Raw genomic sequence first — 25126 nt, 5'->3', positions numbered from 1 at the left:
GCCTGGGGCTTCAGAACTGTGAGAGGTGGACACAGAGACACAGACCAGAGACTCCCAACACAGCTTTATTAACCCCCAGGCTGATACCAACAATTATTTCAACTAGATGTGTTAGGGCCCAGGAGTGAGGGGGACAATGACACAGGGCCTGAAGGTATATGGTGGAGCTCAAAGCCCCTGAGTTACTTATCACTTAGTAACCCAAGATGACAGCCCCACGCTCCCGCCAGTGGCCCAGCAGTTCCCCACCCCGCTTTAGCCGCTGCTCCCCGTGTGGCAGAGGGAGCTTCCATTGCCATCTGGAGACCCAGGTAGAGGCTGGCCCATTCTATCCACGCACCAGCAAGGGCCTCGGCGCTGTCCCTGGGAGGAACGGCACTGAGGAGAGAGGCAAAGAGTGAGGGGTGAGGCACGAGGTTTCCAGAAGAGAGGCGGGGAAGGAACGCCAAAGCCTGAGTATGTAGAAATAGCTGAAAGGTCTTCAGGACAGTAAGGCCTGTGGTTTCCCTTTCCTTGGTTCCCCTCTTCACCCACTAAGTTGTGCCCATTCTGCTAGGACAGAAAATAGTTTTCAAGTATAACTTCCAAGCCAACAGCACCAATAGCACCAGGGTATGTGTTAGAAATACAAATTCTCAGACCCTACCAGACCTATCGATTCAGGACTCTGCCGGTAGGGCTTAGCCATCTGTGTGTTCCCAAGCCTTCCAGATGATTCTGGGCCTCAAGTTTGAGGGTTACTGAGAGGCCACTCCTTGGGAACTTTAAGTCCTCTACCACAAAGTATGGCCAGATATACATTTTTTCCCCCTTTTTTGCAGTGGTGGGGATTGAACCAGGATCTCGTGCATGCTGGGCAAGCACAATCCCCAGCCCTACTTATTCCTCATTTGTGTGGGTGCTAAAGTTGGAAATCCTGAAAGGCAGTGTCTTAGTCATGCAACTCTGTAAGTGACCCTCCCCACTCCTTATATTAGGGAGGAGAAGCCTCATCTTACCTGCCGCTTCCGATAGAAGCCTCGATGATCACAATTTGGTACATAAAGGGTATGAGATCCTCGGAAGACCTCGGTCTGGAGTTGTTGCAGCACTGAGTCCAGGTGTCTGCGGCAGGGGCCCTGGGGGAGGGAGAGCAGTGGCTCAGGGCCCCAGCTGCCAGATTCCCCAAGACCCAAACTGGAGACTTATCCAAGCCTCCAGAAGCAATCTCAGATAAAAGTCTCCAGGGTTCCCCACCCCTCCTGCTCCTACCAGCCCCAGACGCACCATCTCAGTTTCTTGAACACTCCCAGGATTGTGCCGAGCCGGAGTGGTGGAAGTGCCTGGATTCTTCTGGTGGTCTCTGCGGTTCACATCCTGGGGATGGATGATGCCTCCCTGGGGTTTACTCTCCTTAGGATTCTCTACGGCCACAGGCAGAACAGAAGAGGCAAGAGATCAGCCAAATGCCAAAGACCGGTGCTATGTGGAGGAGAGTCTTGTCCACTCCCACCCACTGGAATGGGAGGAACAGAGGGCCTTATGGAGTAGGAGAAAAAACTAGGGGATGAGAACCTGCCTCCTCTGCCTCATCCTACCCAGTTTCTTTCTCTGAAAACAGTTACATTATTTTCCTGACATTATTCCCCAGAGTAATTTTGTTTATTTATTAATTTATTTATTTGGGGGCTGGGGATTGAACCCAGGGTGCTTCACCACAGAGCCACAGTCCCCTTTTCATTTTTTATTTTGAGACAGGTCTTGCTAAGTTGCTTAGGGCCTCACCAAGTTGCTGAGGCTGGCTTTGAACTTGTGATCCTCCTGTCTCAGCCTCCCAAGTCGTTGGGATTAGAGGCATGTGCCACTGCACCTGGATCCCCAGAGTAATTTTAAGGTTTATAAAAGGAGGCATTTTGAAAAACAAAAAATTGAGAGCAAATTTTGCAATATTGTGTTTTTTGAGGCTTTTGGGCTATGGATGAAAAGACCTGGCTGTTCCATCAGAAGCCACAAGGGGGTGCACCAAGACAGGAAGATGGGGCAGGAGATGAAAGGATGTAGGAGGGGGTCAACAGGGACCCAAATGGAATGTATGTCCTGGCCCTGACCTTGCTGTGACTCAACCCACCCCTCCCAAATCTGAGATGTGGTTACTTTGGGGGCACTGCAGTGGGGACCACTCCCTTCTGTTCCCCTGTGGCTCAGGTTAGCTCAACCTCATTGGTCCCAGGAGCATCTGGATTCAGCCCTTAACCATGATGGGTGAGGAAGGTTGCAAAGGTACAAGGAGTGAGGGGTTTCCAACCTGTGGGCTGCTCCTACTCCAGAGAAAGTTTCTGATGGGGGAGGTGGTCCTGTGGAGAGCCCAGGACTAGAAAAATTAAGAAATAAACCAGGGCTAGGATAAGGCAGGGAAAGGAGCATGCACTGCTTGGAATTTGACCCAGCTATAAATAAAGTTAGATATTAGAACCCCTGAAGGGATGGTCTTTCCCTCTCCATGCCAGGGGACAAACTCTCATCTGCCTTCTACTCACAGTGACCCAATCAGCTCTAACCCTTCTTCCTCTGGATACTCCATCTTCCTCAGATCCAGCATTTAGTACCCAAAACTGCTTTCTTCGACCTACTCTAGTCATCCCTTCTAGGAGGACCCCTAGAAACCTGGACTCAGGCACTGGGGATTGGAAGATACTCCAATTTTAATTTCTCATCCCTTCTCATGGAAGAAATCAGGAGCTCAGATGCTCTGGGGTGGGGGCACTAGTATTTCCTGCCTCCTCCCATCTCTCTGTTGCCCCCCATCTTTTGAGTGCTGACTCACTTCGGTCCCACCCACCCAATGACTCAGCCATTTATGCTCTTCCCTGGAGTAGGGCGGGGTAGGGAGCTCCAGTGGAGGGTTTTGAGCAGGTTTAAATCATAAGAATGGTTTGGCAAAGTTCCTCTTTTCCCACCTCTTTCTTCCTCCCCAGGCTCTCCAGGGCCTACCCACTCTCCCTGGTGTAGTCTGGTACAGCTCTGGGCATCTTCTCTTCTAGACCTCATTCATGTTCAGGTGCTTCCAACTCTGGCATTAGGAGGAAAGCAATTATTGCACAATGTGTGCAGAATTTGGGTGTCTGGGGTTCCCTTCCCTCTTCCGAGTGGAAGATGGGTCCTGTGTCCGGCTTGGGCATGTCGGATTGAAGGAGATGGGCTTTTTGGGGCCCGTAGGATGGCTCTAAAACCCTCTATCCTCCTCCCCAGCCCTTTCCTGCAAGGGAAAATAAATAGAAGAAACAAAAAGAAAAGTTAAGAGTTCATTTTCTTATTATATCCCCAGGCCCCCTAGCCACACCCTAGCATTCTGTTCCCTGCACTTGCCCCTTCCCCCCAAAGTGTGCCCCTCTCCTAAGGTCGGGGAGGAAGAAGCAGCACCGAGCAGGACCGACCCATAGGCTTTCCAGACAGGCGCGGGGATTGCTGCGGGTCTCAGGTGGGCGGGGCAGGGGCGGAGCGCGGACTCACCCGTGGCCGCGCGGACCGGGCTGCAGCGGCCCCTGCCCAGCAGCAGCGCCCGCAAAGGCGCCTCCTCGTCCTTGTGCGGCTGGCACTGTAGTCCTGAGACGCAGTTAGGAGTGTAGACCCCACACTGCTGCCCCTCTCTCCTGAGGCAGCCCCCAGCTTCTTCACAGTCCTCCGCCGGCGGTCTCTCATCTTCCTGCACGCAGCCCCCAGGACAACCCTCCTGCATCCCCTGCCCGCAGCCTGGGCACTGCGCCAAGGCGCCTGTTGGGCGGGCAGCGAGCAGCAGAGTTAGCAGCAGCAGTGGTGGCAGCAGCCTGTAGGGGGTCATGGTCAGGATTTGTGCCCCGTCCACTCCTTCCAGAGCAGTCGTAGCGCAGCTGCTGCCCGTTGCCGCCCCTCTGCCTTAAGTAACCGCCGGCCAAGGGGCCGGCCCTTTAAGAGCCAGGTGAAGGGGGATGGGAGAGAGGCAGAGGCTTTCCCTAAACTGGGTGGGACTGGAGAGCACCCCCCACCACCTGGGTCCTCCCCATTCGTTTCTCCCCCCTCCCTTTCCAGTTTCTGTTTACTTCCCAAATTGCTCTGATTTTTCTTGCTTTGTTCCTGGGAATCTCGCCCGGAATTTGGGAGCTGTACAGCTGGCTGGAGGGACTGGAGGGTGGGGAGGAGTGGAAGAAGGGAAGAACTCGAGTGAGATGAAGGGGAAACCTGAAATTCAGTTTCTGTGCATGTGTAGGAGTGTGAAAGGCACGTGGGGACTTCAGTGTGGAGTGAGAAGATGGGGGGCTAAAAACGAACCGAGAAGCGACTGGGGTGGGGTCATGAGAGGGATGTGGACAAATGCAAAGAGAGAAGAAGGAGATGATGGACAATGGAGGGGCGGGGGCGGGTTGGGAGAACCTACTACTGATGGAAACAGACCCAAGGAGAGGAGAGGAAAAAGCAAAATTGAGGAAGGAACAACAGAAAGTCTCCCTGAGAAGTGTCTATGGGGAGAACAGGTTTGGGGATAGCAGGACTGAGGCAAGATGATAGAAAGGGTTCTGGGGAACCAAGGGTGAAATGGTTCTGGAGAAGTGAGGAATACACCTGGAGTACACTGTAGGAAACCCTAGCATCGTGGAGTGGACTCGTGGAGACTAGAGGGATTGAAAAGGGGCTGAGTGTACAAAGGTGAAAATTGGTCAAACACCTGGGAGTTAGGGAAAGGGGGTATTGGCCAGTTGAAACTCTGGGGTGTGTGGGCAAAGTCAAAGGAACTCATATTCTGGAGCTCTTGGGGACAGGGGACAGAGAGCAGATTCCCCCACCTCGGCCAGCTCTTCATTGCTCTCCTTTTCCGGCATCCGTCTTCCTCCTCACAGTCATTCAGTGGGTTTTCTAGATTCCTTAGGCAATGCTTTCGTGCCCTGGAGGCTTTGGAGAGGGTCTGAGTGTTCCCATCCAGACACTTGCCTGCCCTTTGTCTGCTGGTCTGTCCTAGCTGCTCCTGACCAGTCATTCCTTCCCCAGGCAGTGCTGGGCCAATCCCCAGCACTCCCAGCATCACAGGAGAAAGGAAGAGGAAATGTTTCCTTCTGCAGCCCACACCCGCCCAGCTCTGGGTTATGCAACGAACAACTCAATCTTTCCTAAAACAAGGACTTCAGGCAGTGACTAAGTTCTGGGCCTCTAAGCAAGAGTTTCAGCAAGGACTTCCTGAACTTTGGGGCAAATATAATATAAAAAGAGCCTCATTTGCAGCCCCGCCTTCTAGGGATACCCTGGGACCCTAGCATCTGCGTTTGGGAAGTGATGTTTTCCCGTTGCCCCGAGATACTGATACAGATTGGACAGGCTGGGAAGAGAAGGGGTGGGTAACAGCTCTCCTCCACCAAGACTCTGTGACCTTCTACTCCCAAGATCTGACCCCAGCGTGGGAAACTTGGTTCCTGTGCCTCAACTCTCACCAATCTTTTGTTTCTTTTTGGTGGTACTGGGGATTGAATCCAGGGCCTTGTGCCTGCTAGGCAAGTGCCCCACCACTGACGTACATCCCTAGTCCCTTTTATTTTTTTATTTTGAGACACAGTCTCATTGAGTTGCTTAGTGCCTCACTAAATTGCTGAAGCTGGCCTTGAATTTGGGATCCTCCTGACTTAGGCTCCATAGTGTCTGGGATTACAGGTATGAGCCACTGAACCCAGCATGGTTTTTTGTTTTGTTTTGATTTTGGTTTTGCTCTGCATATGTTTCTTTGTAGGATCTTTCTCCTGGATTTCTGCTGGTTGCTACTGAAGAGATGGAAAAATCTACAGGAAGTTGGGCAGGAGGAAGAAATGGTACCTTGCAGGATCCTAATGTGTCTTTTGGGACATATGTACTTCTCCTTGGTAGTTTATCTTGCTGAGCATCCCCAACACCCTGCTAATCTCTGATATCCACCATTCCCTCCTCATCTGCCCTCCTGCCCATTCTCCCTGCTTTCAGTTCCCACTTCCTCCTTGGTCCCTCCCTACAGTCTAAGCAGGGTTGCACAATCCAGGATAGCTTACCACCCCCGCACTGCACTTTTCCTTTCCTCAATCCTTCCAATATGAATGTCCAGAGTTGTATGTCCAGCTATGCTGGGGGTCTCACAAGTCTCCTCTGAATTCATCCACATTATTGTATTGCTATTTTATATTTTTAACTCTTCTTCCCCCTCCTCCCCTTCCTCCTCCGCCCCCCACCCTCTTCTTTTTTCAGCACTGGAGATTGAACCCAGGGGTGCTTTACTTCTGAGCTATATCCCCAGTCTTTATTTTTTGGTACCAGGGATTGAACCCAGGGTGCCTAACCAATGAGCCACATCCCCAGCCCTTTTTTTATTTTTTATTTTGAGACAGTCTCCCTAAGTTCCCTAGGACCTCACTAAATTGCTGAGGCTGGCCTTGAACTTGTGATCCTCCTGCCTCAAACTTGCAAGTCTCTGGGATTACAGGTGTGTGTTACCATGCCAGGCTATTCAATTTTTCTAAAGAGTATAGGCCAGTTATTTTGATTAATATTCTTCAATTTTATTTTGTCCAGTGTTTATTCTTTCTTCGTGTGTGTGATGGTGGTGGGAATAGAATGCAGGGCCTTTCACATGCTAGGTAAGCGCCTTACACTGAGCCAAGCTCCCAGCCATAGACTACAATCTTGAAAGCAAAGGTCATGGCTTATTTATTTCTAAATCCTCAGGGTATGAGATATATAGTTTTTGTTTGTTCAGAAAGTGAAGTTAAATAATTACCTGTTATGCATGTGTGTGTGGGGGGGTGGTACTAGGGGTGCTCTACCACTGAGCTGCATTTCCTGCCCTTTTTATTTTTTTTATTTTGAAACATGGTCTCATTAAGTTATAGAGGCTGGCTTCAAATTTGTGATCCTCCTGCCTCAGCATCCTGAATAGTTGGGATTATACCCTCTCCTGGGACTGCTTTTGCTCTCACCAAAAAATGCTAATTTTTACTTGTGTCAATTCCAAAATCCTTCTATGAACTGGAAGCTGGGGGTTTAAAAATAAAAAAAAAAAGGTACAGGGAGCTGTTCTTAAATCACTTACAATCTAAATGGAAATATAAGGCACACACACACACACACACAAGTAAAAATAGCCAACTGTGGTGTTCATGACTGTGATCCCAGCAACTCAAGAGATGAGGCAAGAGGATCACAAGTTTGAGGCCAGCCTAAGCAACTTACTGTGACTCTGTCTCAAAACAAAAAATAAAAAGGGCTGGGGATGTGGCTCAGTAGTAGAGTGTCCCTGGGTTCAATCCCCAGTAGAAAAAAGAAAAAGAAAAAGAAAAACTGACAAACTGTTCTAAGTTGAAGAAAATAAGGAGGTATAAGTAAATGTAATGTGGACTCCTGGATTGAATCCTGTGCAAGAAAAAAGACATTAATTGAACAATTGGTGACATTTGAATAGGATCTATAAATAATTATACCAACATTAATATCTTGGTTTCAATGATTGCACTATGGTTACAGAAAATGTTGGTATTAGAAGATACTGAGTGAAGAGCAAATGGAATTCCATGTAGTATTTTTGCAAGTGTAAAATTGTTTCAAATTTAAAAAAAATTTAAGTGAATTATAGACAAATGAAAACCTAAAACATACTACTTTTTTTTTTTTTTTTTTTGGTACTGGGGATTGAACCCAGGGGCACTTAACCACTGAGCCACATCCCTACCCCTTTTTATTTTTTATTTTGAGACAGGGTCTCACAATGTTGCTTAGGGTCTCACTAAATTTCTGAGTCTGGCTTTGAACTTGTGAACAACTTCCTCAGCTTCCTGAACAACTAGGATTACAGGTGTTTGCCACCATACCTGGCTTAAAACATACCACTTCTTGACAAAAACATAGAGTGTCTTGGTAACCTTGGGCGAGGCGAAAATTTCTTTCATTTCTTTCTTTCTTTCTTTCTTTTTCTTTTTGGTATTGGGGATTAAACCAGAAGCACTGTGCCACTGAGCTACATCCCCGACCCTTTTTATTTTGAGACAGATTCTCACTAGGTTGCTTAGGGCCTTGCTAAGTTGCTGAGGCTGGCCTCAAACTTAGGATCCTCCTGTCTCAGCCTCCCAAGTCACTGGGATTACAGGTGTGTGCCACTGCTCCTGGCTACATTTCTTAAGCGTAATACCAAAACATGATCCACAAAATAAAAACTTGATAAGTCATACAGGGAACTGATGAGATAGTTGCTGTGGTGATTGCGGAGACATATTCATGGGTGTCTATATACCTTAACAATTGTACACCTTAAGTATGTATGGGTTATTGTTTGTCATTTATACCTCAATAAAGCTGTTTAATCAAATACATGTAGATGCCAAGCATAAATTACCAATTAAGTCCTGAAAATACCAATGGACCAGTCCTATATCTGGAATTTGAAGATGAAGAAATCCCTAGTGCCATCAACCATTCCGGAAACTCCTTCTTCAGCCAATTCCCTCCATGTCAGGATCTAGCTAGCTGGGTAGTTGATGAAAGGAGACCCATGTGGGATGGATATGATTCTGGCAGTCATTCAGGTCACACCCTCTTAGGACAAGGTTTGATGTATTTTCCTAACTCAGAGGAGTGGAAGAGAATCCATGAAGGACACAGGAGCTGGAGATGAGTTGAGTTGAGGAGGGTAGCTAGTCAAGACTGTGTACTCAAGGGGCAAGAAGGAAGCTAGGAAGACACATGCTTCAATAATTCTTGTTTGTGGCTGAGATCAAGACCTTGACCTTTCAGTCACACGAATTGAATCTATAATCCAAGTTTTCCTATTTCCTATTCACTCCTCTTTCTGTCATCCATTTTCATTATGCCAAGTGGCAACAGTTCGTTTATGATGTAGGAGAGGATGAATCCTTTGAATTCAACTCTTTAGAGTATCTAGTTATAAGATTGGGATAGGTCTGAGGTCTGAAAGAGCAGACAGGTCTACATATACAATTGACTCTAATAACAAGACTGTAATAAGTGGAATAAATGAGGTACTACAGAGAAAAGGGAAATCTTTCTATAAGGAAAAAAAGATTCGATGATAGCAGGAAATAGGGGAAGTCCTCATCCAAAAGTCCAAACTCCTCACAATGGCAATGAAGGTCTTTGAGTAGGTATTCAATAAATGTTACTGTCCTTCCTCCTTCTAATCCGACCTAACTTTCCTTTATTCCTATCAAACTCCTCTGTTCCTGAACAGCACTGGGTTTCATGCTACTGTACTTTTTGCACCTGAAGTTCTCTCGTCCCGGAATAGAATGTCCTTTTTAGAATGAACGAACGTGACGTGAAATGGGACTTGAAAGAGATTAAAGCATATGGTAACAGTTAAGCGCAAGGGATACGGAGGCCAGCCTCTGGCTCCTCATGCGTAAAAAGGAGATAATAACAAGATTTATTTAATAAAAGTGGTAAGTTGATTGAAGGGACATTCCTGTAAAGCTTTTAGCATCACGTCTGGCACGGAATGAGCGCTCAGGAAATGCAATGCTTGTGCGAGCTGGCGACCTGTCCCGCCCCGCCTTGAGCAGAAGCCACCCCTTGACCAGCTCTCCGCAGCTCAGGGAACCCAGGTCCGAGCCGCCACGTCGCCTCTCCTACCCTCCTGACACCGGGTTTTTTTAGGCCCCGCCCAGCGCTAGGTACCCGGCTCACCGGGCCGCGCCCCACACTCTGACTGTGTCATGCGATTAGCTGCTGCAGATGCCCGTCATCAAAGACAGCTGAAGATTGGTCGAAGCGGGTGGGGTTGGGCGGGCCTTTAGGAGCGTAGGAAGGGCGGGGACCCGGATGTGTGTGGTGGTGGCGGCCGAAAAGCTTGTGTGCGGAGCTGAGAGGCCTATGGATGAGGAGGACGCGGCGGCCCCGGTAGGCGGGGATCGGGGCGGGGTCCCGGAGGCCTCGGGTCTCCCCGGAGCCCGAGGCGGGGGTCCTGGGCTGGGACTCAAGGACCAGGGGCGGGGCCTTGTGCTCTGGTCACTGGTCTTCCTCCCGCAATGTACCCTTGCCTAGTGCAAGGCCTGGGGAGACGGGGCGTGGCACACTGATGGGCTGGGGCCTTGTTGCCCTCTGGTCCTGTCTGATTAACGAGACTGTACCCGGGATGGAGGCGGGGCCCAGTAAGGCTGCCAACCGCTGGTGTCAAGGCCATGGGTTTCAGGACAACTAGATTTGCAAAGGTCTGGGGTGCCAGCACATATCTGGGGTTGAGACCTGGTGAAGGGCCCGGGAGGGGCTTGCCCCACAGGTGTCCAGTGTTCTGGGCCGCGCGGTGGGTTGTAGCTACTATAGATGAGCATTGGAATTGAACTCAACCCAGCCTAGGCTTACCAAGCACCTTCTGTGTGCAAAGGGTCCAGTCCAGAGCTTGGGGTACAGGAAGAGAAGAGTACCTCACTTTTGTCTCACTTTTGGCTCTCAGGAAAAATTGATTCATTCATTTGTATGTTGGTACTGCAGGTTGTTTAAATACCCAGATCATCCCATTCCTCTTTTTCATGATACCATCTAAATGGATGCCAGCTCTCATCTAAACTGCTGCAACAACCTGAAGCCTAAATGAGCTTTAAGATCATCACTTCTTACTTAAAACTCCCCAGAAGTTTCCCATCATACTTGGAATAAAATTCAAACTCTACCATGGTCTGTGGGATCTCCACTTGTTTCCTACTTCCTTATCTTCTTTTTCATTCTCACCTGCCCTGGCTTTCTCCTTCTCTACCATATCAGCTCCCTTCCACCCAAGGACCTGTGCCTTGGTGGCCCCCACTACCTGGAATGCTCTTTCTTGGGCTGTCTCCTGCCCAGCTCCTTTTCAACTCAAACAGTCACTTCCTCAAAGAGACCATTCCCCCCTCCTTCTTTGTCACATCATCTGTTTTTTCCTCCACTGCTAAAATGGCAACCCTATGAGAACAGGAATTCTGTCCATCTTGTTCACAATTCTGTTTCTAGCACCCAGAACATGCACACAGTAGGAGCTCATTAAATGTTGAATGAAAAGATGAGGATGGGGGACTGGGAATGTAGCTCAGTCGGTAGAGTGCTTGCCTTGCAAGCCCAAGGCCCTGGGTTCAAATCCCCAGCACTGCAAAAAAAAAAAAAAAAGATGAGGATGGGATTATGAGATAAGTTTGGGCAAAAGGCCTCAAGTCTAGTGCCTTCTCCACATTCAGGCTGAGGTGCTCTGCCCGGGCCTTGCTTCCTCCTCAGTCCTGTCTTCCCTCAGCAGGTTTGTTCTCATGAACAAGATGGATGACCTCAACCTGCATTACCGGTTTCTGAACTGGCGCCGGCGGATCAGGGAGATTCGAGAGGTCCGGGCTTTCCGATACCAGGAGAGGTTTAAACATATCCTTGTAGATGGAGACACTTTGAGGTGAGTTTAGGGGAATGGTTCCACATTTTCCTTTCTGTACCAGATCTTAGAGGCAAAGGGGGGCTTTTTCAGAGGAAAGGGATTGTCTACATTGCATCTGGGTGGGGGAATGTGTTGACCCCGGAGGCCTTTCTAAGTGGAGCTGCTTTACCCTGTATTCCCCTCTGCCTTTCCCACTGGGTCACTGATTTGCTCCAGCAAGGGCCAGTCCTGATTGGGCATTGGAAGTGACTAGGTCACATATAAGAGTTCCCTGCATTTTTTGGTGAGAGGTCTGTAGTGGTTCTTGGGTATCTGAGCACCCTTCTGTCCATGTGTCAGAAACTTGGTGAAGGATGGCCCTTTCAAAGGCAGCAGGCCTCCTGTCCAGGGAAGGACAGTTCTAGATTTTTTTTTTTTTTTGGGGTGCTGGGGATCGAACTCAGGGCCTTGTGCTTACAAGGCAAGCACTCTAGCGACTGAGCTATCTCCCCAGCCCCCCAGGACAGTTCTGTAATGCATTCTGTCCACCACCTCTCGTGTTTTTCCAATCCTTTGGTTTGTGTAGGTTTATCTTTTTTCTGTCTTGAACACCTTCCCTGACTCCTTCCCAGCCTAACTCTTTCACAAAGTTGTCACTGTTGGGGGAAGGAGGTAGTGTTATTTAGTCTAGAGGCAAGAAAGCTGAGGACTGGGGACTGAATAACTGTCTTCTAATCTGCAAAGGGCTTTGGTACAGAGGATGGAGACCAGCCTTCTCCAGATCCACTGAGGACAGAGCCAGAGGCAAGGGCTGAAGCTGCAGCATGAGGGACTGAAGTTAGACAGGGTTGTGAGACCCCTAATAGGCAATTGAGGGAGGCCCTACATTTCTCCCCCTGGAGCTGAAGAAGTCAGAGCTGTGTTGCCTTGGACCCTGGCTGTATGTGGTGGGAGGGGTAGCTTACTTTAAGTATTGTTATAATGTGCGTGCAGATGTCCTGAAGTATGATCTGATGGATTCTCCTCTATGCTGGCCCTGGCAGGGTGGGAGTGGGGATGCTGAGGCCTCTTCTCTATTCCTGGGCCTGGCTGCTAATGGTACTCCTCCCTCATTCCTCCTTTAGTTACCATGGCAACTCTGGTGAAGTTGGCTGCTACGTGGCTTCTCGACCCCTGACCAAGGACAGCAATTATTTTGAGGTGATCAAGCAGTGGGTGGGCAGAGCAGGGGTGAGATCAGGGGTGAGAGCATCAAGCTCCAAGGAGTGTCTTCACTGGATTCATGACCCAGTCCTTTTCATTTTCCATCATGAGCCTGTAGGCTGGGAAAAGGGTGCAGAATAGTATGACCGCTGATCTGAGAGTTAGGGACCCTGGAGTCCTGTCACCCTGTCCCTTTTCCTGCCCCTCACCTAGGTGAACTTTGACCCATATTCCAGACTGTGACTCTGGTGCTTTCCTGCCGCATAACCCAAACCCACCATCTACTCCTACTCCTTTCTTTTTCCGAAGCTCAGAAATAATTGTCTAATCATGGTAAAGTAGGACTCCACCCTCCCCAGTTCTCCTTCTGAGGGTCCTTTCTCTGTTTCCTTGTCTTTTGTCTCATTAAGCTGTAGTCCCTTTTGGTCACTAACTCCCCTTCCTCCCTACCCGCAGCAATGCATTCCATTGCCCATCCCTGATAATTGTGCCCTGCTCTTTCCCTCCAGGTGTCTATTGTGGACAGTGGCGTCCGGGGTACCATTGCTGTGGGGCTGGTTCCTCAGTACTATAGCTTGGACCACCAGCCTGGCTGGCTGCCTGACTCTGTAGCCTACCATGCTGATGATGGCAAGTGAGTGGTCCCTGTAGAACCTAATCCCTTTTCCTGTGGATTTGGGAATTGTACATATGAAGGATGGTTTTTCCCATTCCTTCTGTCCTGGGTGTTTCCATAGAACTTTTCTGATCAGGTTAGGAGTTGACCTAGTGGCTATCCTTGCAGGTGTGCAAATTTTGGGGAGAGGGTGGAGGTCATGCCAGAATACAGGTGGATGCACTCCAGAGGGACTGGAGCATCTGGTAAGATGGGGTTTTGTCCCATGTCTGTGCTACTCTCTCTATAGGCTGTACAATGGTCGAGCCAAGGGCCGCCAGTTTGGGTCAAAGTGCAACTCTGGGGATCGGATTGGCTGTGGCATTGAGCCTGTGTCTTTTGATGTGCAGACTGCCCAGATCTTCTTCACCAAAAATGGCAAGCGGGTGAGTAGGAAATCCTGGGTGGGTTCCAGTGACTTGAGGTTGCCTAAGGGTTTGTGGGAGCAACTGAGATGAGTGCACTGGTTGGGGCTTGCCCAGGGAGTCATGCACTTGGCTCCCATCTCCTTCAGTCCAGCTTCAGATGGAACTGAAATCCCCTGTGTGTAGAAGATACTTTCCCTGACTGGGACAGCTGGGTGCCCCAGATGATAGACCTAGAGGACAAATGAGTGTAGCCAGTGGAAGATAAGCAGAAATTGTGGGAGCAGAATTGGGTGATTTGGGGGAAGATTTTGAGCAGACAAAAGAGGGGAAGATGTCACGTGACTCAGGCTGGCGGCCCCCGTGGGTTTTTGGCTTGCATACCTTCAGGGATAATACATCCTTTCTGTGTTTGATTTTTCTTTCTTTTACTTCTCCTTCCCTTTTCGCTCCAGAGAAAAAGAGTAGTAGTGGTGAAGAGTTGGGACTAGAGCAGATAGAAAGGAGAGACACTCAGCTTTCTCCCTTTACCCAGCTCCTTCTCCCCCACTGGACAGTTCTTTTCTCAGGCCTTGGATGAGTGTCCTGCTCTGTTAGCAGCTGTGCCTCTGCACTTCCCCACTGCAGTGCACACATACATGTCCCCAAAGTACTGACAGTAAGTCCAGAGACTTGTCTTTGCCTTCTAGCTCTGTGGATATCTTGCTCTACCAGGAGAGTACTTAGCAAAATTTTAAACTTTTCCGTACCTCTGGGTTGTTGTTGTTGTTTATGCAGTACTGGGTGTTTAACCCAGGGATACTTTACCACTAAACTACATCCACAGCCCTTTTAATTTTTTATTTTGATACCAGGTCTTGCTGAGTTGCTGAGGCTGGCCTCAAGCTTGCAATCCTCCTACCTCAGCCTCTGGGATTACAGGCATGTGCCACCATACCTGGCTGTGCCTCTTTTTTAAAATCTTTCAGTATGTGTGATAGTTATTGGTTGCATCATCTTTTTTTGGTATTAGGGATTGAACCCAGGGGTACTTAACCACCGAGCAACATTGCCAGCCCTTTTTTTAAAATAAATATTTTTTAGTTGTAGATAGACAGAACATATTTATTTATTATTTTTATGTGGTGCTGAGGATCGAACCAAGTGCCTTGCAACATGCGAGGCAAGCGCTCTACCACTGAGCTACAACCCCAGCCCATCCCTAGCCCTTTTTATGTTTTATTTTGAGAAAGGGTCTTGCTGAGTTGCTTAGGGCCTCACTAAGTTGCTGAGGCTGGCTTTGAACTTGTGATCCTCCTGCCTCAGCCTCCTGAGTTGCTGGGATTACAGGTGTGCACCACCATGCCCAGCTGGTTGCATCATCTTTAAAGTGCCCTTGTGAGAATTAGATAAGCTGTGGAAAAGTGAGTGGTTATAGTAAAATTGAAAAGAGAGACTCTGAAGAAAATTTTCTCCCTTCCTCTACTGCAGGTGGGCTCCACCATCATGCCCATGTCACCAGATGGACTGTTCCCAGCAGTTGGCATGCACTCCCTGGGTGAGGAGGTGCGACTGCACCTCAATGCTGAGCTGGGCCGTGAGGATGACAGCGTTATGATGGTGGACAGTTACGAGGATGAATGGGGCCGGCTGCATGATGTCAGAGTCTGCGGGACTGTAAGTAAGGGGCAGTAGGACTGGGGGTGGAGACGGCTGGGAAGAACACCTGTGAGCACTTGAGCACATTTCAACTGCTAAGAATAGGGAGCAAACTGGGGGTGGTGCCTCAGGCCTGTAATCCCAGAGGCTGAGGCAGGAGGATCTCGAGTTCAAAACCAGCCTCAGCAAAAGTAAGGCACTAAGCAACTCTGTGAGATCCTGTCTCTAAAAAAAATACTAAATAGGGCTGGGGATGTGGCTCAGTAGTTGACTGCCCCTGAGTTCAATCCCCATATGCCCCCCTCAAAAAAAAAAAAAAGAGTGGGGAGCAAGGACAGTATCTTTTGTAGGACTTAGGGAACTGGGCGTTGGGGCAGAATAGCCTGGGCCCATGACATGATTCTTGAAGTCCAGATCCATCAGATCCGTGTTCTGTTTAGCACTGCTTCCCTTTTTCCTTTCCCCTTCATTTGAGATCTCAGGCTTGGGAAGTGTGGAAGCTGTCCTTTGCCTGATTTGGTTCCTTCAGTAGGTGCCCTCTACTGCTCCCTGTGCCCGCCTTTGAAGGGCTGGGGCTGATTTGGAGGCAGAATGCCTATTCGCCTCCTGGCTTGATCCCAGCTTAGCTTTCCAGTCACATTGCTGTGGGACAGGTGTGGTCACCAGCCCCCACATAAGTGAGGGAAGGTTCTTGGAGATCTTTGTTGAATAAGCTTCAGTGTCAGCCTCTTCTGTCTTCCCCATCCACTTTTTTTTTTTTTTTTTGGCGGTGCTGGGGATTGAACCCAGGACCTTGTGTTACGAGGTAAGCACTCTACCAACTGAGCTATATCCCCAGCCCCTGCGTCCATTCATTAATTCATTCATTCTTTTTATAGAGGATTAGAAGGAGGCAGATGAAGAGTGAGGGATTATCCTTGAGCCTCTGGAGCTTGTTGTCTTCATTTTCTCCTCAGACCTGTTTTTGTCTAGCTCTGGGTTGTAAGCTTTCTTGTGGAATGCATGGACCTTGAGAGAGGAAAGTCCTCCTGTCTGCCCTCAGTGCCTCTTGCTGTGTTGGGAGTGACTAGACACTGAGTCAAGTCTGGCCCTGACCTCTAGTGGGCTGCTTAGGCCTCCCACTTCGAGTTGTCCCTCTACTGCCCCTTGCTCCCAGCCTGGCCTTTTTTCCACCCTCTGGCCTTCTGACCCTTACCCAGGCTGTTTTCAAATCAGCCTTTGATAGGAAAACAGAAGCAGTGGGGGGTAGGAGTGGATTATGAGCAAGGCCTCCCCCTTGTGGAGTTCAAGGTGAGCAGAGCTCAGGGAAAATGGCAGAAAGTGGGCTCTCCTGCTGCTTCCAATGCTCTGCACCCTTCTGGCTCTGGGGTCCAGTGGCTGCCTTGCCTGTGAACCAAAAGGCCTCAAATGCCCAATCCTTGACTTTCATCTCTTTCTTTTCTTCTCCCCTTCTACCATCATTTTGACAACATCTACATAGTTGAACTTGGGCCTGAGCCAGGGCAGCGTTCCAGCTCTCATCTCTGACCTCTCCTCAAGAGTTTTTTCCTGGCATCCTTTCCCTGCCTGGACCTGTCCCCACTCTGTTCCCAGCTCCTCCCAGGCATCTTTTCTAATTGATGCGGAATCCTGTAGACATTTATAAATAGGCTTCCTTCCTCCCCACCCTCCCTCAGTGCCCTAGGGCCACTCAATTACGAATTTTTTCTTTCTTAGACATAAACTGTAGAGTTTAGCTCGTCTCTCAGACCCTCACCCCAGCCTAGGACAGCTGGCAGGGTGGGACCGCTTGCTCCCCTGGGGCAGATGTGGGTATGAACTCTTGAGAGATGTATACCTTCTAGTCTTGCCAACTGTCCCATCTTTCATATGAGGGTTGAGTGGTTTCTTACCTGGTTTCTTCCATTGCCTTGGGCCTCTCAGCCCCCCAACCCATCTCTTTGCCTCCCTTCTCCTGTTCTTTCTTACCACCCATTGTATTTCTAATCCAGCAGTTGGAGCTGTCAGCCTGGAGGGAGGTGGGGAGACATCATTTGAGCCATGTCTATGCCACCTCTTTTCTAAAGATGTCTGGTAGAGTTGTTTCTCCTCTTTGCCCTATTTTTTATGTCTCCCTCTTCTAGGGAGCCCTTCCCTGAATTCCAGGCCCCAGAATTCCAGAAGTAGGATCAGATATTCTTTGGCTCTTATTTACTGCCTTTTCCACCATCTAATACTGATGGTTCCGACCTATAGTTTGGCTTATGATTTTTCAACTTTATGATAGGAATTGCTACTGCCTCTAAACCTTGCAAAATTTAGTCCTGTGTGGAAAATGGGGGCTGTGGATACAGCCGGGGAATCGGACTCATTCCGTCTGATGTAAAAGCTATATGCATTCAGTAGAAACTGTATTTTGGATTTTGATCTTTTCCTAGGCCAGCTATGTATATGGTACGATACTCTTTTGTGGTGCTGGGCGGCAGCAGTGAGCTGCAGCTCCCAGGCAGCTGTGCCATCCTGAGAGGAAGCACTCATACCCTGTAGTGTACTGTGTTGCTTAGGGATGACTTTGGTAGCTTAGGTGTAGTAAATGTGTTTTTGACTTAATGATATTTTCAACACAGGGACATCACCCTGTGGTAAGTCAAGGACCAGCCACATGTGTTAGTACCTTCTACCCAAGCCTGCTCTTCTATGGCCAGTCATCTCTCTTTCCATCCCTTCCCTCATGAGGTGACTCCGAAGTTCCTAGATTTAAATTCCCTCTCTTCTGGAATTTTCCTGTTTAGTGTCTTTAGCCAAGGCCTTTCTAAGTGAGTTTGTTTGACTGCCTTGTACTCCCGTCTCTTTTTCTCAGTTTTGGGGTCTCAGTGATCCTTTTTTTCCCCTTCTCACTGGTTCTTCCCATCAAGAAGATCCAGTTCAATTTCTGGCCCTTCTTTCCTCCCTCCAACTGTTCATTGTAGAAAATTTCAAGCTTACAGAAAAGTTGAAAAAATAAAGTGAATACCTATACACTTATTCTCTAGATTCAACAATTGTGAATATTTAGTTATGTTTGCTTGAGTCTCTGTACAGGACAGATGTAACTCTTCCCTGAGTGGAATTCTTTCTGTGCCTTCTGTAGCCTCAGTTTCCCCTCCTGAAGAGTGCCCTCTCCTCCAAGTTCAGAGGCTGTTGAAAAATTGCTTTTGCCCACCAACCTTACAGAGTGAGGTCCTGTGTGGAGGGTGAAGGGGCTATGGATTCAGCTGGAGTATTAGGCTTAATCTGGCTTTGTTGTTTATAGCTCCTCTTTCAACTCCTTAGCGACAGATTGGGCAGCCTTTGGTAACACAGGGAGGTGAAAGAGGCCCCACCCTCTCAGGGGTCCTTCCCAGACCCAACCCAGAAGGAGACCATGTTGGGGCCTGAACTGGCCGCTTGGGAGCATGTACTTTATTCCTGTTTCAGCTGCTTCTGGGCCCTCAGGTACTGAGCCCTCATTGGCTCCTGTCAAGAGGGATTAGGGTCTCTGCTGGCAAAGGAAGGAGGACAGGTACAGGCCAGGGAGGAGGGGCAAGGGAGGGTGTGGGGTGTAGAGCACCCTGATCTCCAGCCTCCTCTGGGTGGCATCAAGTTCACCAGTGGGGGAAGTCAGGGCAGCTTGCAGGTTTCAAGGAAAGGGTTCCCTCTATCCTCACCAAAGATGCAGAGGGACATGAAGAGGGGAGGATGCTTGGAGTTGAGTGACTGGGGAGTGGTCATCTGTCCTGGTTGGTCATTCTAGTTGGAGATAAGGGCCGAGATGAAAGACCGTGTCCTTCTTTGTGATTGGGAAATCCAATAAAATCCCCATTTCCTGATGTAGGGGGAGGTAGGATATGTATCATCACCTGCTGGGGGTCAGGCTCCCTGCTAAGCACTGGATGCTCACTTCATTTAGTCTTTTCAGCGATTTTTGGAAATATAAGGATTATTGTCCCTATTTTACTGGTGAAGAAACTAAGGCTTAAAGAGGCAAATGTAACTTGCTCAAGGTTATTGCTGCTAAGTAGTAGGAGTTAGGACTTGAACCTGAATCGTTTGCATTCTCTTTGAAACTGAGATATCTGAGGCACAGACTGAAGGACCAACATGAAGATGCTAGCAACTCAGACTCTAGGCTTACACTGCCCCCAGTGTGGGTTCCTAACAGCAGTGGTCCGAGGAGGGGAGGAATATACTGTACTCAAGAAAGGAGCCACCAGAGTAGCTGACCTCCCCACTGTGCCCTCTCATTGCTCTGAGAAGGCCCTCGTGGGTTTGCAGGGAGCAGGTGATTTCTGGTGACCTCTCCCCTGAAGGGAGGGTGGTTCCATTCTTAAAGAGGTCATGCTGCGCTAGGGCCTAATCATCCAGATGTCAGCAGTGAGCCTGAGCCCTCTGACACTGCCCGTCAGTGCAGGTCGTTCTCCTGGCCTTTTAGCTTCAGGAAGCAGCCCCACCCTCGCTTTAGAGCTACAGCAGCTGCCCTCTGTCGCTGAGGTAGAGGGAATGGTTGGGCGGGTTTTTCCCAAGGATCAGAATCTGGATCAGCTGCCTTTTGGCTGTGGAACTGGAGAACACTCTGTTTCCTACACTGAGGCCAATTGGATACAGTGGGTCGAGGGCAGCTGTGGGGTCCCCCACCCAGTTCTGCAATGCTGGGTGGAGAGGGTGGGCTGGGGGCTGCTTGGACTGGGTGGAGTGGAAAGGAGTTAACTGCTTGGAGTCAAGCCACACCCCTCCCAGCAGGCTGGGGAGAGATGCAGAGCAGGAGCCCAGGCCACGGGAGCATACTGAGGGTGGTAGACAGAACGCAGAGTGGGCCAGGACTGGGACCAAGGTAGCCTCCTGTGCACCTCTGACTTTTCTCCTGACCCTCCCTCACTTCTCAGGGGGATCAGGGATGAGCAGTGCAAGCCCCTCTCCTCCCACTCTGTGAAAGGGAATGAGCAGGCAGGGCCAGCCTCTCTGGAGATACACACAGACCTCCATGCTGGTGCAGGCGAGCATAATTCCTTTCCTGTTCAGGCAGGACTCTTGAGGGGGGTGAGGAGGCCTGCGTCCCAAGGCTTGCCAGGGATAAGTGGAGGAGGTCCCCAGGCAACATGTTTTCTGCAAGGCTACAGGGGTGGGAGTGTAGAAGAAAGTCTTGAGGGGCAGTTGGGCTAATTAAAACGGGATTAAGGAATCCCAGGTGATGCTGAGGGTGGGGGAAAGAGGGGATGGGGTTGAGTCATAACCCCACTATTACCATGACAACTGATAAATAAATACTCCCAGATTGGGGGTTGCTGCCTCATCATGCCCAGGCAGGAGGACCAAAGAGCCCCAAGAACCCATCAGTCATCTCCCCTTTTCTACCTCCACACCCCTGCTCCAGCATGAAAGAGCAGCAAGGGTCGGAAACAGGAAAACCTGCCCTCCGTCTTCGTTTTGACTCTCCCCTCCAGGAAGTGAAGAGTAGAGCTGGGCATTCTGGGTTCTTGGCTCCCCTCAGTACCTCTCTGACCCAGTGATGAGCAGCTCTGTTCAAGGCCAAGTGAACCAAGACCTTGAGATTATATCAGTCACATTCCAAGCAGAATTGGCTTCTCGGCCTGTAGCTTTCCCCCAAGTACATGGATTTGTCACCTACTTCTGCATCCCCCCTGTCTCTATGGAGCCCCCTGAGGAAGTTGTCCAGTTTCTTCACTTCTCGTCCCTTTCCCAGTAGAGAGGGTCAGTGGGCTCAGTCAGGGAAGGGATGCCCAGCCTAGAGACCCCAGCATGCTCTGGTACCACACCATCTGGGTCACCCTGTTATTCATGAAGCTGTGTGGGTGGGGGTGTCTGACTCTGGGAAGGTAGAGGGCATTCAGCAAGAGGTTCCTCTTGCTCATGCTGCTGCCTTTTTTGCCTTTGACCCCTATCCCTGTTCTTCCATGCCTGCCTAGAATTGTAGGGTAGGCCATGTTGCGCCTCCAGGATCCTTTCCCTTTCAGTGGGGTTGTCGTCAGACACAGGAAACTGGTACCCAGACTGCCCTCTGACCAGGTTTCCAGTGTGGTGTCAACCAGTCCCCTAACCCTTGCCTGCTCTTCCTCCACAGCTGCTGGAGTACTTGGGGAAGGGCAAGAGCATTGTGGATGTGGGACTGGCCCAGGCCCGGCACCCTCTGAGCACCCGCAGCCACTACTTTGAGGTGGAGATTGTGGACCCTGGAGAGAAATGCTATATTGCCTTGGGGCTGGCCCGGAAGGTGGGCACAATTTCTGAACTTTTTTCCTGTAAAGCCTCTCAGCTCTGGGGCTGTTGGGATGAGGCCAGGAAGCTCTTGGGGAAACCAGGGGGGCCCAGGCTGTAGAGGGAGGCTCTGAAGCCAGAACAGAACACAGCTGTATCTGCTATATAAGAGTATTGACCCAGTGTGCAGTAGGACCCAGAGTATCTCAAACCATCACATTCCCCAGCCCCAGGACTGGGTGTGGGGTGGCATCAGCCCTGGCCTCGAAAGGTGAGCATCTTCCTTTCCACTCCAGTGCCTCCAGGATGTGAGAGGCTGTGGGGTTGGTGCAGAGCTGTCCAGGTTGTAGCCTGTTCCAAAAGATTGCAGTCTCAGTTGTCACTTTCACCTGTTCTTTTTTATGTGTGTGGTCCATAGATTTTCCTTTTTTCTTGGTGCAGGACTATCCCAAGAACAGGCACCCTGGCTGGAGCAGAGGGTCTGTGGCTTATCATGCAGGTGAGTGGAGGGCTGCCCTGGAAAGGAGGGATTGTGGGGCAGATAAAGGCAGAAGGGATGTCCATTTTCCTGGTTGCTCATAAATGGCCTCTCTCCTTTCCTCTTCTCAATCTGCTTATGCTTTCTCCTCATCTATGTTTTTCCTCCAAGTCTTAAAAGCCAGGGAAGCAGGACAGGGGGCGGGAGAGCTGGGCCCACACTGGACATTCCAGGCCTCTGAGTTGGCTCCCTCTGCGCCCTTCCTGCAGATTTGCCGATTCTTCTTTTTCTTTTTTTGGTCTGCTCGATTTCCTTTAGGGCTTTCTTGAGAAGAGGACTGAGCCTTGGTTCCTGGTCTCATCTTTCCACTCCTCTCCCTTGCATGCACACTCCCCACAACGGGCCGCACTCCTTTCTTTTGACCAATTCTCTGTTGAGCTGATGAATACTGTGTCCCTTTTTTGGTTTTTGGCATCAGGATTGAACACAAGGGTGCTTTACCACTAAATTCCAGACCCCCTTTTAAATTTTAAAATAGGGTCTCACTAAGTTGCTGCGGCTGGCCTGAGATGCTGTCCTCCTGTCTCAGCCTTCCAAGTTGCTGGGATTATAAGCCTGAGCCACTATGCCCAGTTTTGCATCCCTTTTCTTTTCTAAAAATCTTGTGCTCCCTTTCCACATCTTATTTCTCTCCATCTTTTTTTCATTTTGAGACAAGGTGTTGTTAAGTTGTCTAGACTGGCCTTAGTGGGGGTGGGGAACATGTCAGCACTTCCTCCTTCAAGAGTGTCCTCTCCCTTCCCTCCTACAGATGATGGGAAGATCTTCCATGGTAGTGGTGTAGGGGACCCCTTTGGACCACGCTGTTACAAAGGGGACATTATGGGCTGTGGAATCATGTTTCCCCGGGACTACATTCTGGACAGCGAGGGTGAGTGGTGTGGGGCATGAGCCAGGTTGCTCAGGGCACAGGTTGGAGGTACCACAGGAGCTCAGGTTTCTGGTCTCCTAGGGGACAGTGATGACAGTTGTGACACAGTGATCCTGTCCCCGACTGCCCGGGCTGTTCGGAATGTACGGAATGTCATGTACCTGCACCAGGAAGGGGAAGAAGAAGAGGAGGAAGAGGAAGAGGAAGAAGATGGGGAAGAGATAGAGCAGGAGCATGAGGGCAAGAAGGTGGTGGTGAGTAGTGATTTGGGGTTGTTCTGGGGCCCTGGGGCTGGGCTACTAGTGGGATTAGGACTACTGGCCAGGGCCAGGGTGGGAAAGGGCAAGGTCTGGTGTTGCCCTGGGAGTGTCCTGAGGTCACTGGAGCTGAAAGCTAGGCAATAGTTGTTTTCCAGCCTCAGGATGCCCTCTCGTGGTCGTTTCTCATATCACCTACATGTCTCCTGGAGCCCATGCCAGGAGTTGGGGGTGATGGAGACCTCAGGCCTGTATAACTCCAGCAGGCAGAGAAGAGGCCAGAGGTTGGGTGCAGTGGCACACACCTGTAATCCTAGCTACTCGGGAGGCTGAGGCAGGAGGATCACAAGTTTGAGGCTAGTCTGGGCAACTTAGTGAGACCCTGTCATTAAGTGAAAAATAAAAAGGGCTAGAGATTTAGCTCAGTGGTTGAGTGCCCCTGGGTTCAATTCCTTATACTAAAAAAGAAAGAAAGAGAGAGAGACAGAGAAAAAAAGAAAGAAAGAAAGAAAGAAAAAGAAAGGAAAGAAAGAAAGAAAGAAAGAAAGAAAGAAAGAAAGAAAGAAAGAAAGGAAAGAAAGAAAAGAAGAGGCAAAGAGGCCAGAACTTGCACCATTCTGTGCCCCCTACCTCTACCACCAGGTTTTCTTCACCCGGAACGGCAAGATCATCGGGAAGAAGGATGCCGTTGTACCTTCTGGAGGCTTTTTCCCCACCATTGGAATGCTGAGCTGTGGGGAGAAAGTCAAAGTAGACCTGCATCCCTTGAGTGGCTAAGGGCTTTTCCAGACCTGCCCCATCTCCCTCTGTGCATCCTTTGCAGGGCCAGGTGCCCAGTTTCTGACTTCCCACAGGATTGCTTACCCAGCAGGCCCTGGGATACATAGTTACTCTGCCCTTACCAGCCTAGGCCACTTCAGACTCCACCTTTCTCACCTGGTGCCACCTTTATCATCAGTCGCTGGGCCCGAGTCCCTGGTTGGACAGAGAGAGGCCATAGAATAGTGTTGCTATATCAGTGGGTCCCACTTACTATGGTCAGTGAGTGCCTGGGTCCCCCTGTCTCTCAGTGGCCTCCTGAGTGGAAAGGAATGAGACCCTGGCTCGACCTCTATCTGGGCATGACCCTTGCAGAGGGTGGAGTAGAGACGCCTGTCCCCTACTTACCATGGTATTTCCCCTTGAATTCTCTTTTTTGTTCCCTGTCCTCACCGTGAACAGTGAACCAGTTGCTGCTGTCCTCCCCCTGGCTGGCTAGGGGGCCTCTCTTGAACCACCTCTCCTTTCACTGGCTGCTGCCCCATAGACTCCTCTAGGGTCTCCGTTCTTTCCCTTGAGAGATACCCACTCCCAGGCTGCTCAGGCATCATCGTCCTGCAGAGATTTTGGGTCTCTGGCTCCCCCACCTGTGCACACGCAGATGGTACAGTCTTGTTTAAGAAGGAGGGGCTGAGTGGGACGGGGCCTTGCTCCTGTCTCGCTCTCCATCATCTCCTTACCTGCATCACTGTCCCTAGCTCCTGGGATGGAGGCTGATGCCTGGGGCATGTCTCCTGCTGTGGCAAGTGAGCCTGGAGGGGCAGCTTGGCACCTCACTTCCCTTGGCCTGCCCCCTTCCTGCCTGCCCCGGCTTGCTGCTTGTGCCAGTTGCCTGTTTTGCTTCAGTGTTTGATTCTAGCACTTACATAGACCCTCCTCCCAAGTCCTTGGACCTCCCTCTACCCACTTGACCCTGAGCCTTTCCCCCAGACTGACTTCTGCTGGGAGGAGGAGGGAGCAGGAGCTGTTGGCCTCGGTTTGCACAGTAGAGAGGGCTGTGGGGAAAGTGGGCGTGCTGTTGTGCTGCTGGGCCCCCCTTGGCCCTCCTGTCAGGCCCTGCACTATGATGTATGAAATGTATGTACAGACTAGAGACGTTTATACAGCCAATAAAGACGGAGTTTCTGTATTTATCAGTATTGCTGGAACAGGAAATCTTTCCAGTATAGAGGGCTAGGGCCAAGGGGCAGCTGAGGGCAGTTTGTTCCTGGGGGCAGATGTGGCCCATT

The 25126-nt window shown here is 50.0% G+C and overlaps 2 protein-coding genes across 4 annotated transcripts; one reads left to right on the top strand and one right to left on the bottom strand.

Moving 5' to 3' along the window:
• Positions 1-53: 53 nt before the first annotated feature.
• Igfbp6 (insulin like growth factor binding protein 6) lies at positions 54-4988 on the bottom strand. 2 transcript variants are annotated; one of them, XM_047550470.1, is made up of 5 exons: positions 4797-4988; positions 3490-3803; positions 1267-1403; positions 999-1118; positions 54-378 (listed from the first exon to the last, which is right to left on the bottom strand). In XM_047550470.1, exons 1-5 carry the CDS (start codon positions 4985-4987, stop codon positions 256-258), a joined length of 885 nt encoding a protein of 294 aa, XP_047406426.1. In that variant the 5' UTR covers position 4988; the 3' UTR covers positions 54-255. The 2 variants fall into 2 exon arrangements, with proteins under 2 accessions (XP_047406426.1, XP_047406427.1); XM_047550471.1 differs by lacking the exon at positions 4797-4988 and having other exon boundaries at positions 3490-4013.
• Positions 4989-9768: 4780 nt separating this feature from the next.
• Spryd3 (SPRY domain containing 3) lies at positions 9769-25036 on the top strand. 2 transcript variants are annotated; one of them, XM_047548784.1, is made up of 11 exons: positions 9769-9870; positions 11234-11380; positions 12466-12541; positions 13054-13178; positions 13450-13585; positions 15035-15220; positions 21279-21428; positions 21854-21911; positions 22702-22821; positions 22903-23075; positions 23721-25036. In XM_047548784.1, exons 1-11 carry the CDS (start codon positions 9848-9850, stop codon positions 23853-23855), a joined length of 1329 nt encoding a protein of 442 aa, XP_047404740.1. In that variant the 5' UTR covers positions 9769-9847; the 3' UTR covers positions 23856-25036. The 2 variants fall into 2 exon arrangements, with proteins under 2 accessions (XP_047404740.1, XP_047404739.1); XM_047548783.1 differs by having other exon boundaries at positions 9781-9870; positions 11231-11380.
• The last annotated feature ends 90 nt before the right edge of the window (positions 25037-25126 follow it).

Source organism: Sciurus carolinensis, chromosome 4 (genome assembly GCF_902686445.1).
Source record: "Sciurus carolinensis chromosome 4, mSciCar1.2, whole genome shotgun sequence".
In the NCBI taxonomy this organism is placed as follows: Eukaryota; Metazoa; Chordata; class Mammalia; order Rodentia; family Sciuridae; genus Sciurus; species Sciurus carolinensis.
Note: the sequence above shows the minus strand (reverse complement) of the source record. Positions and strands in the feature narration are given on the sequence as shown.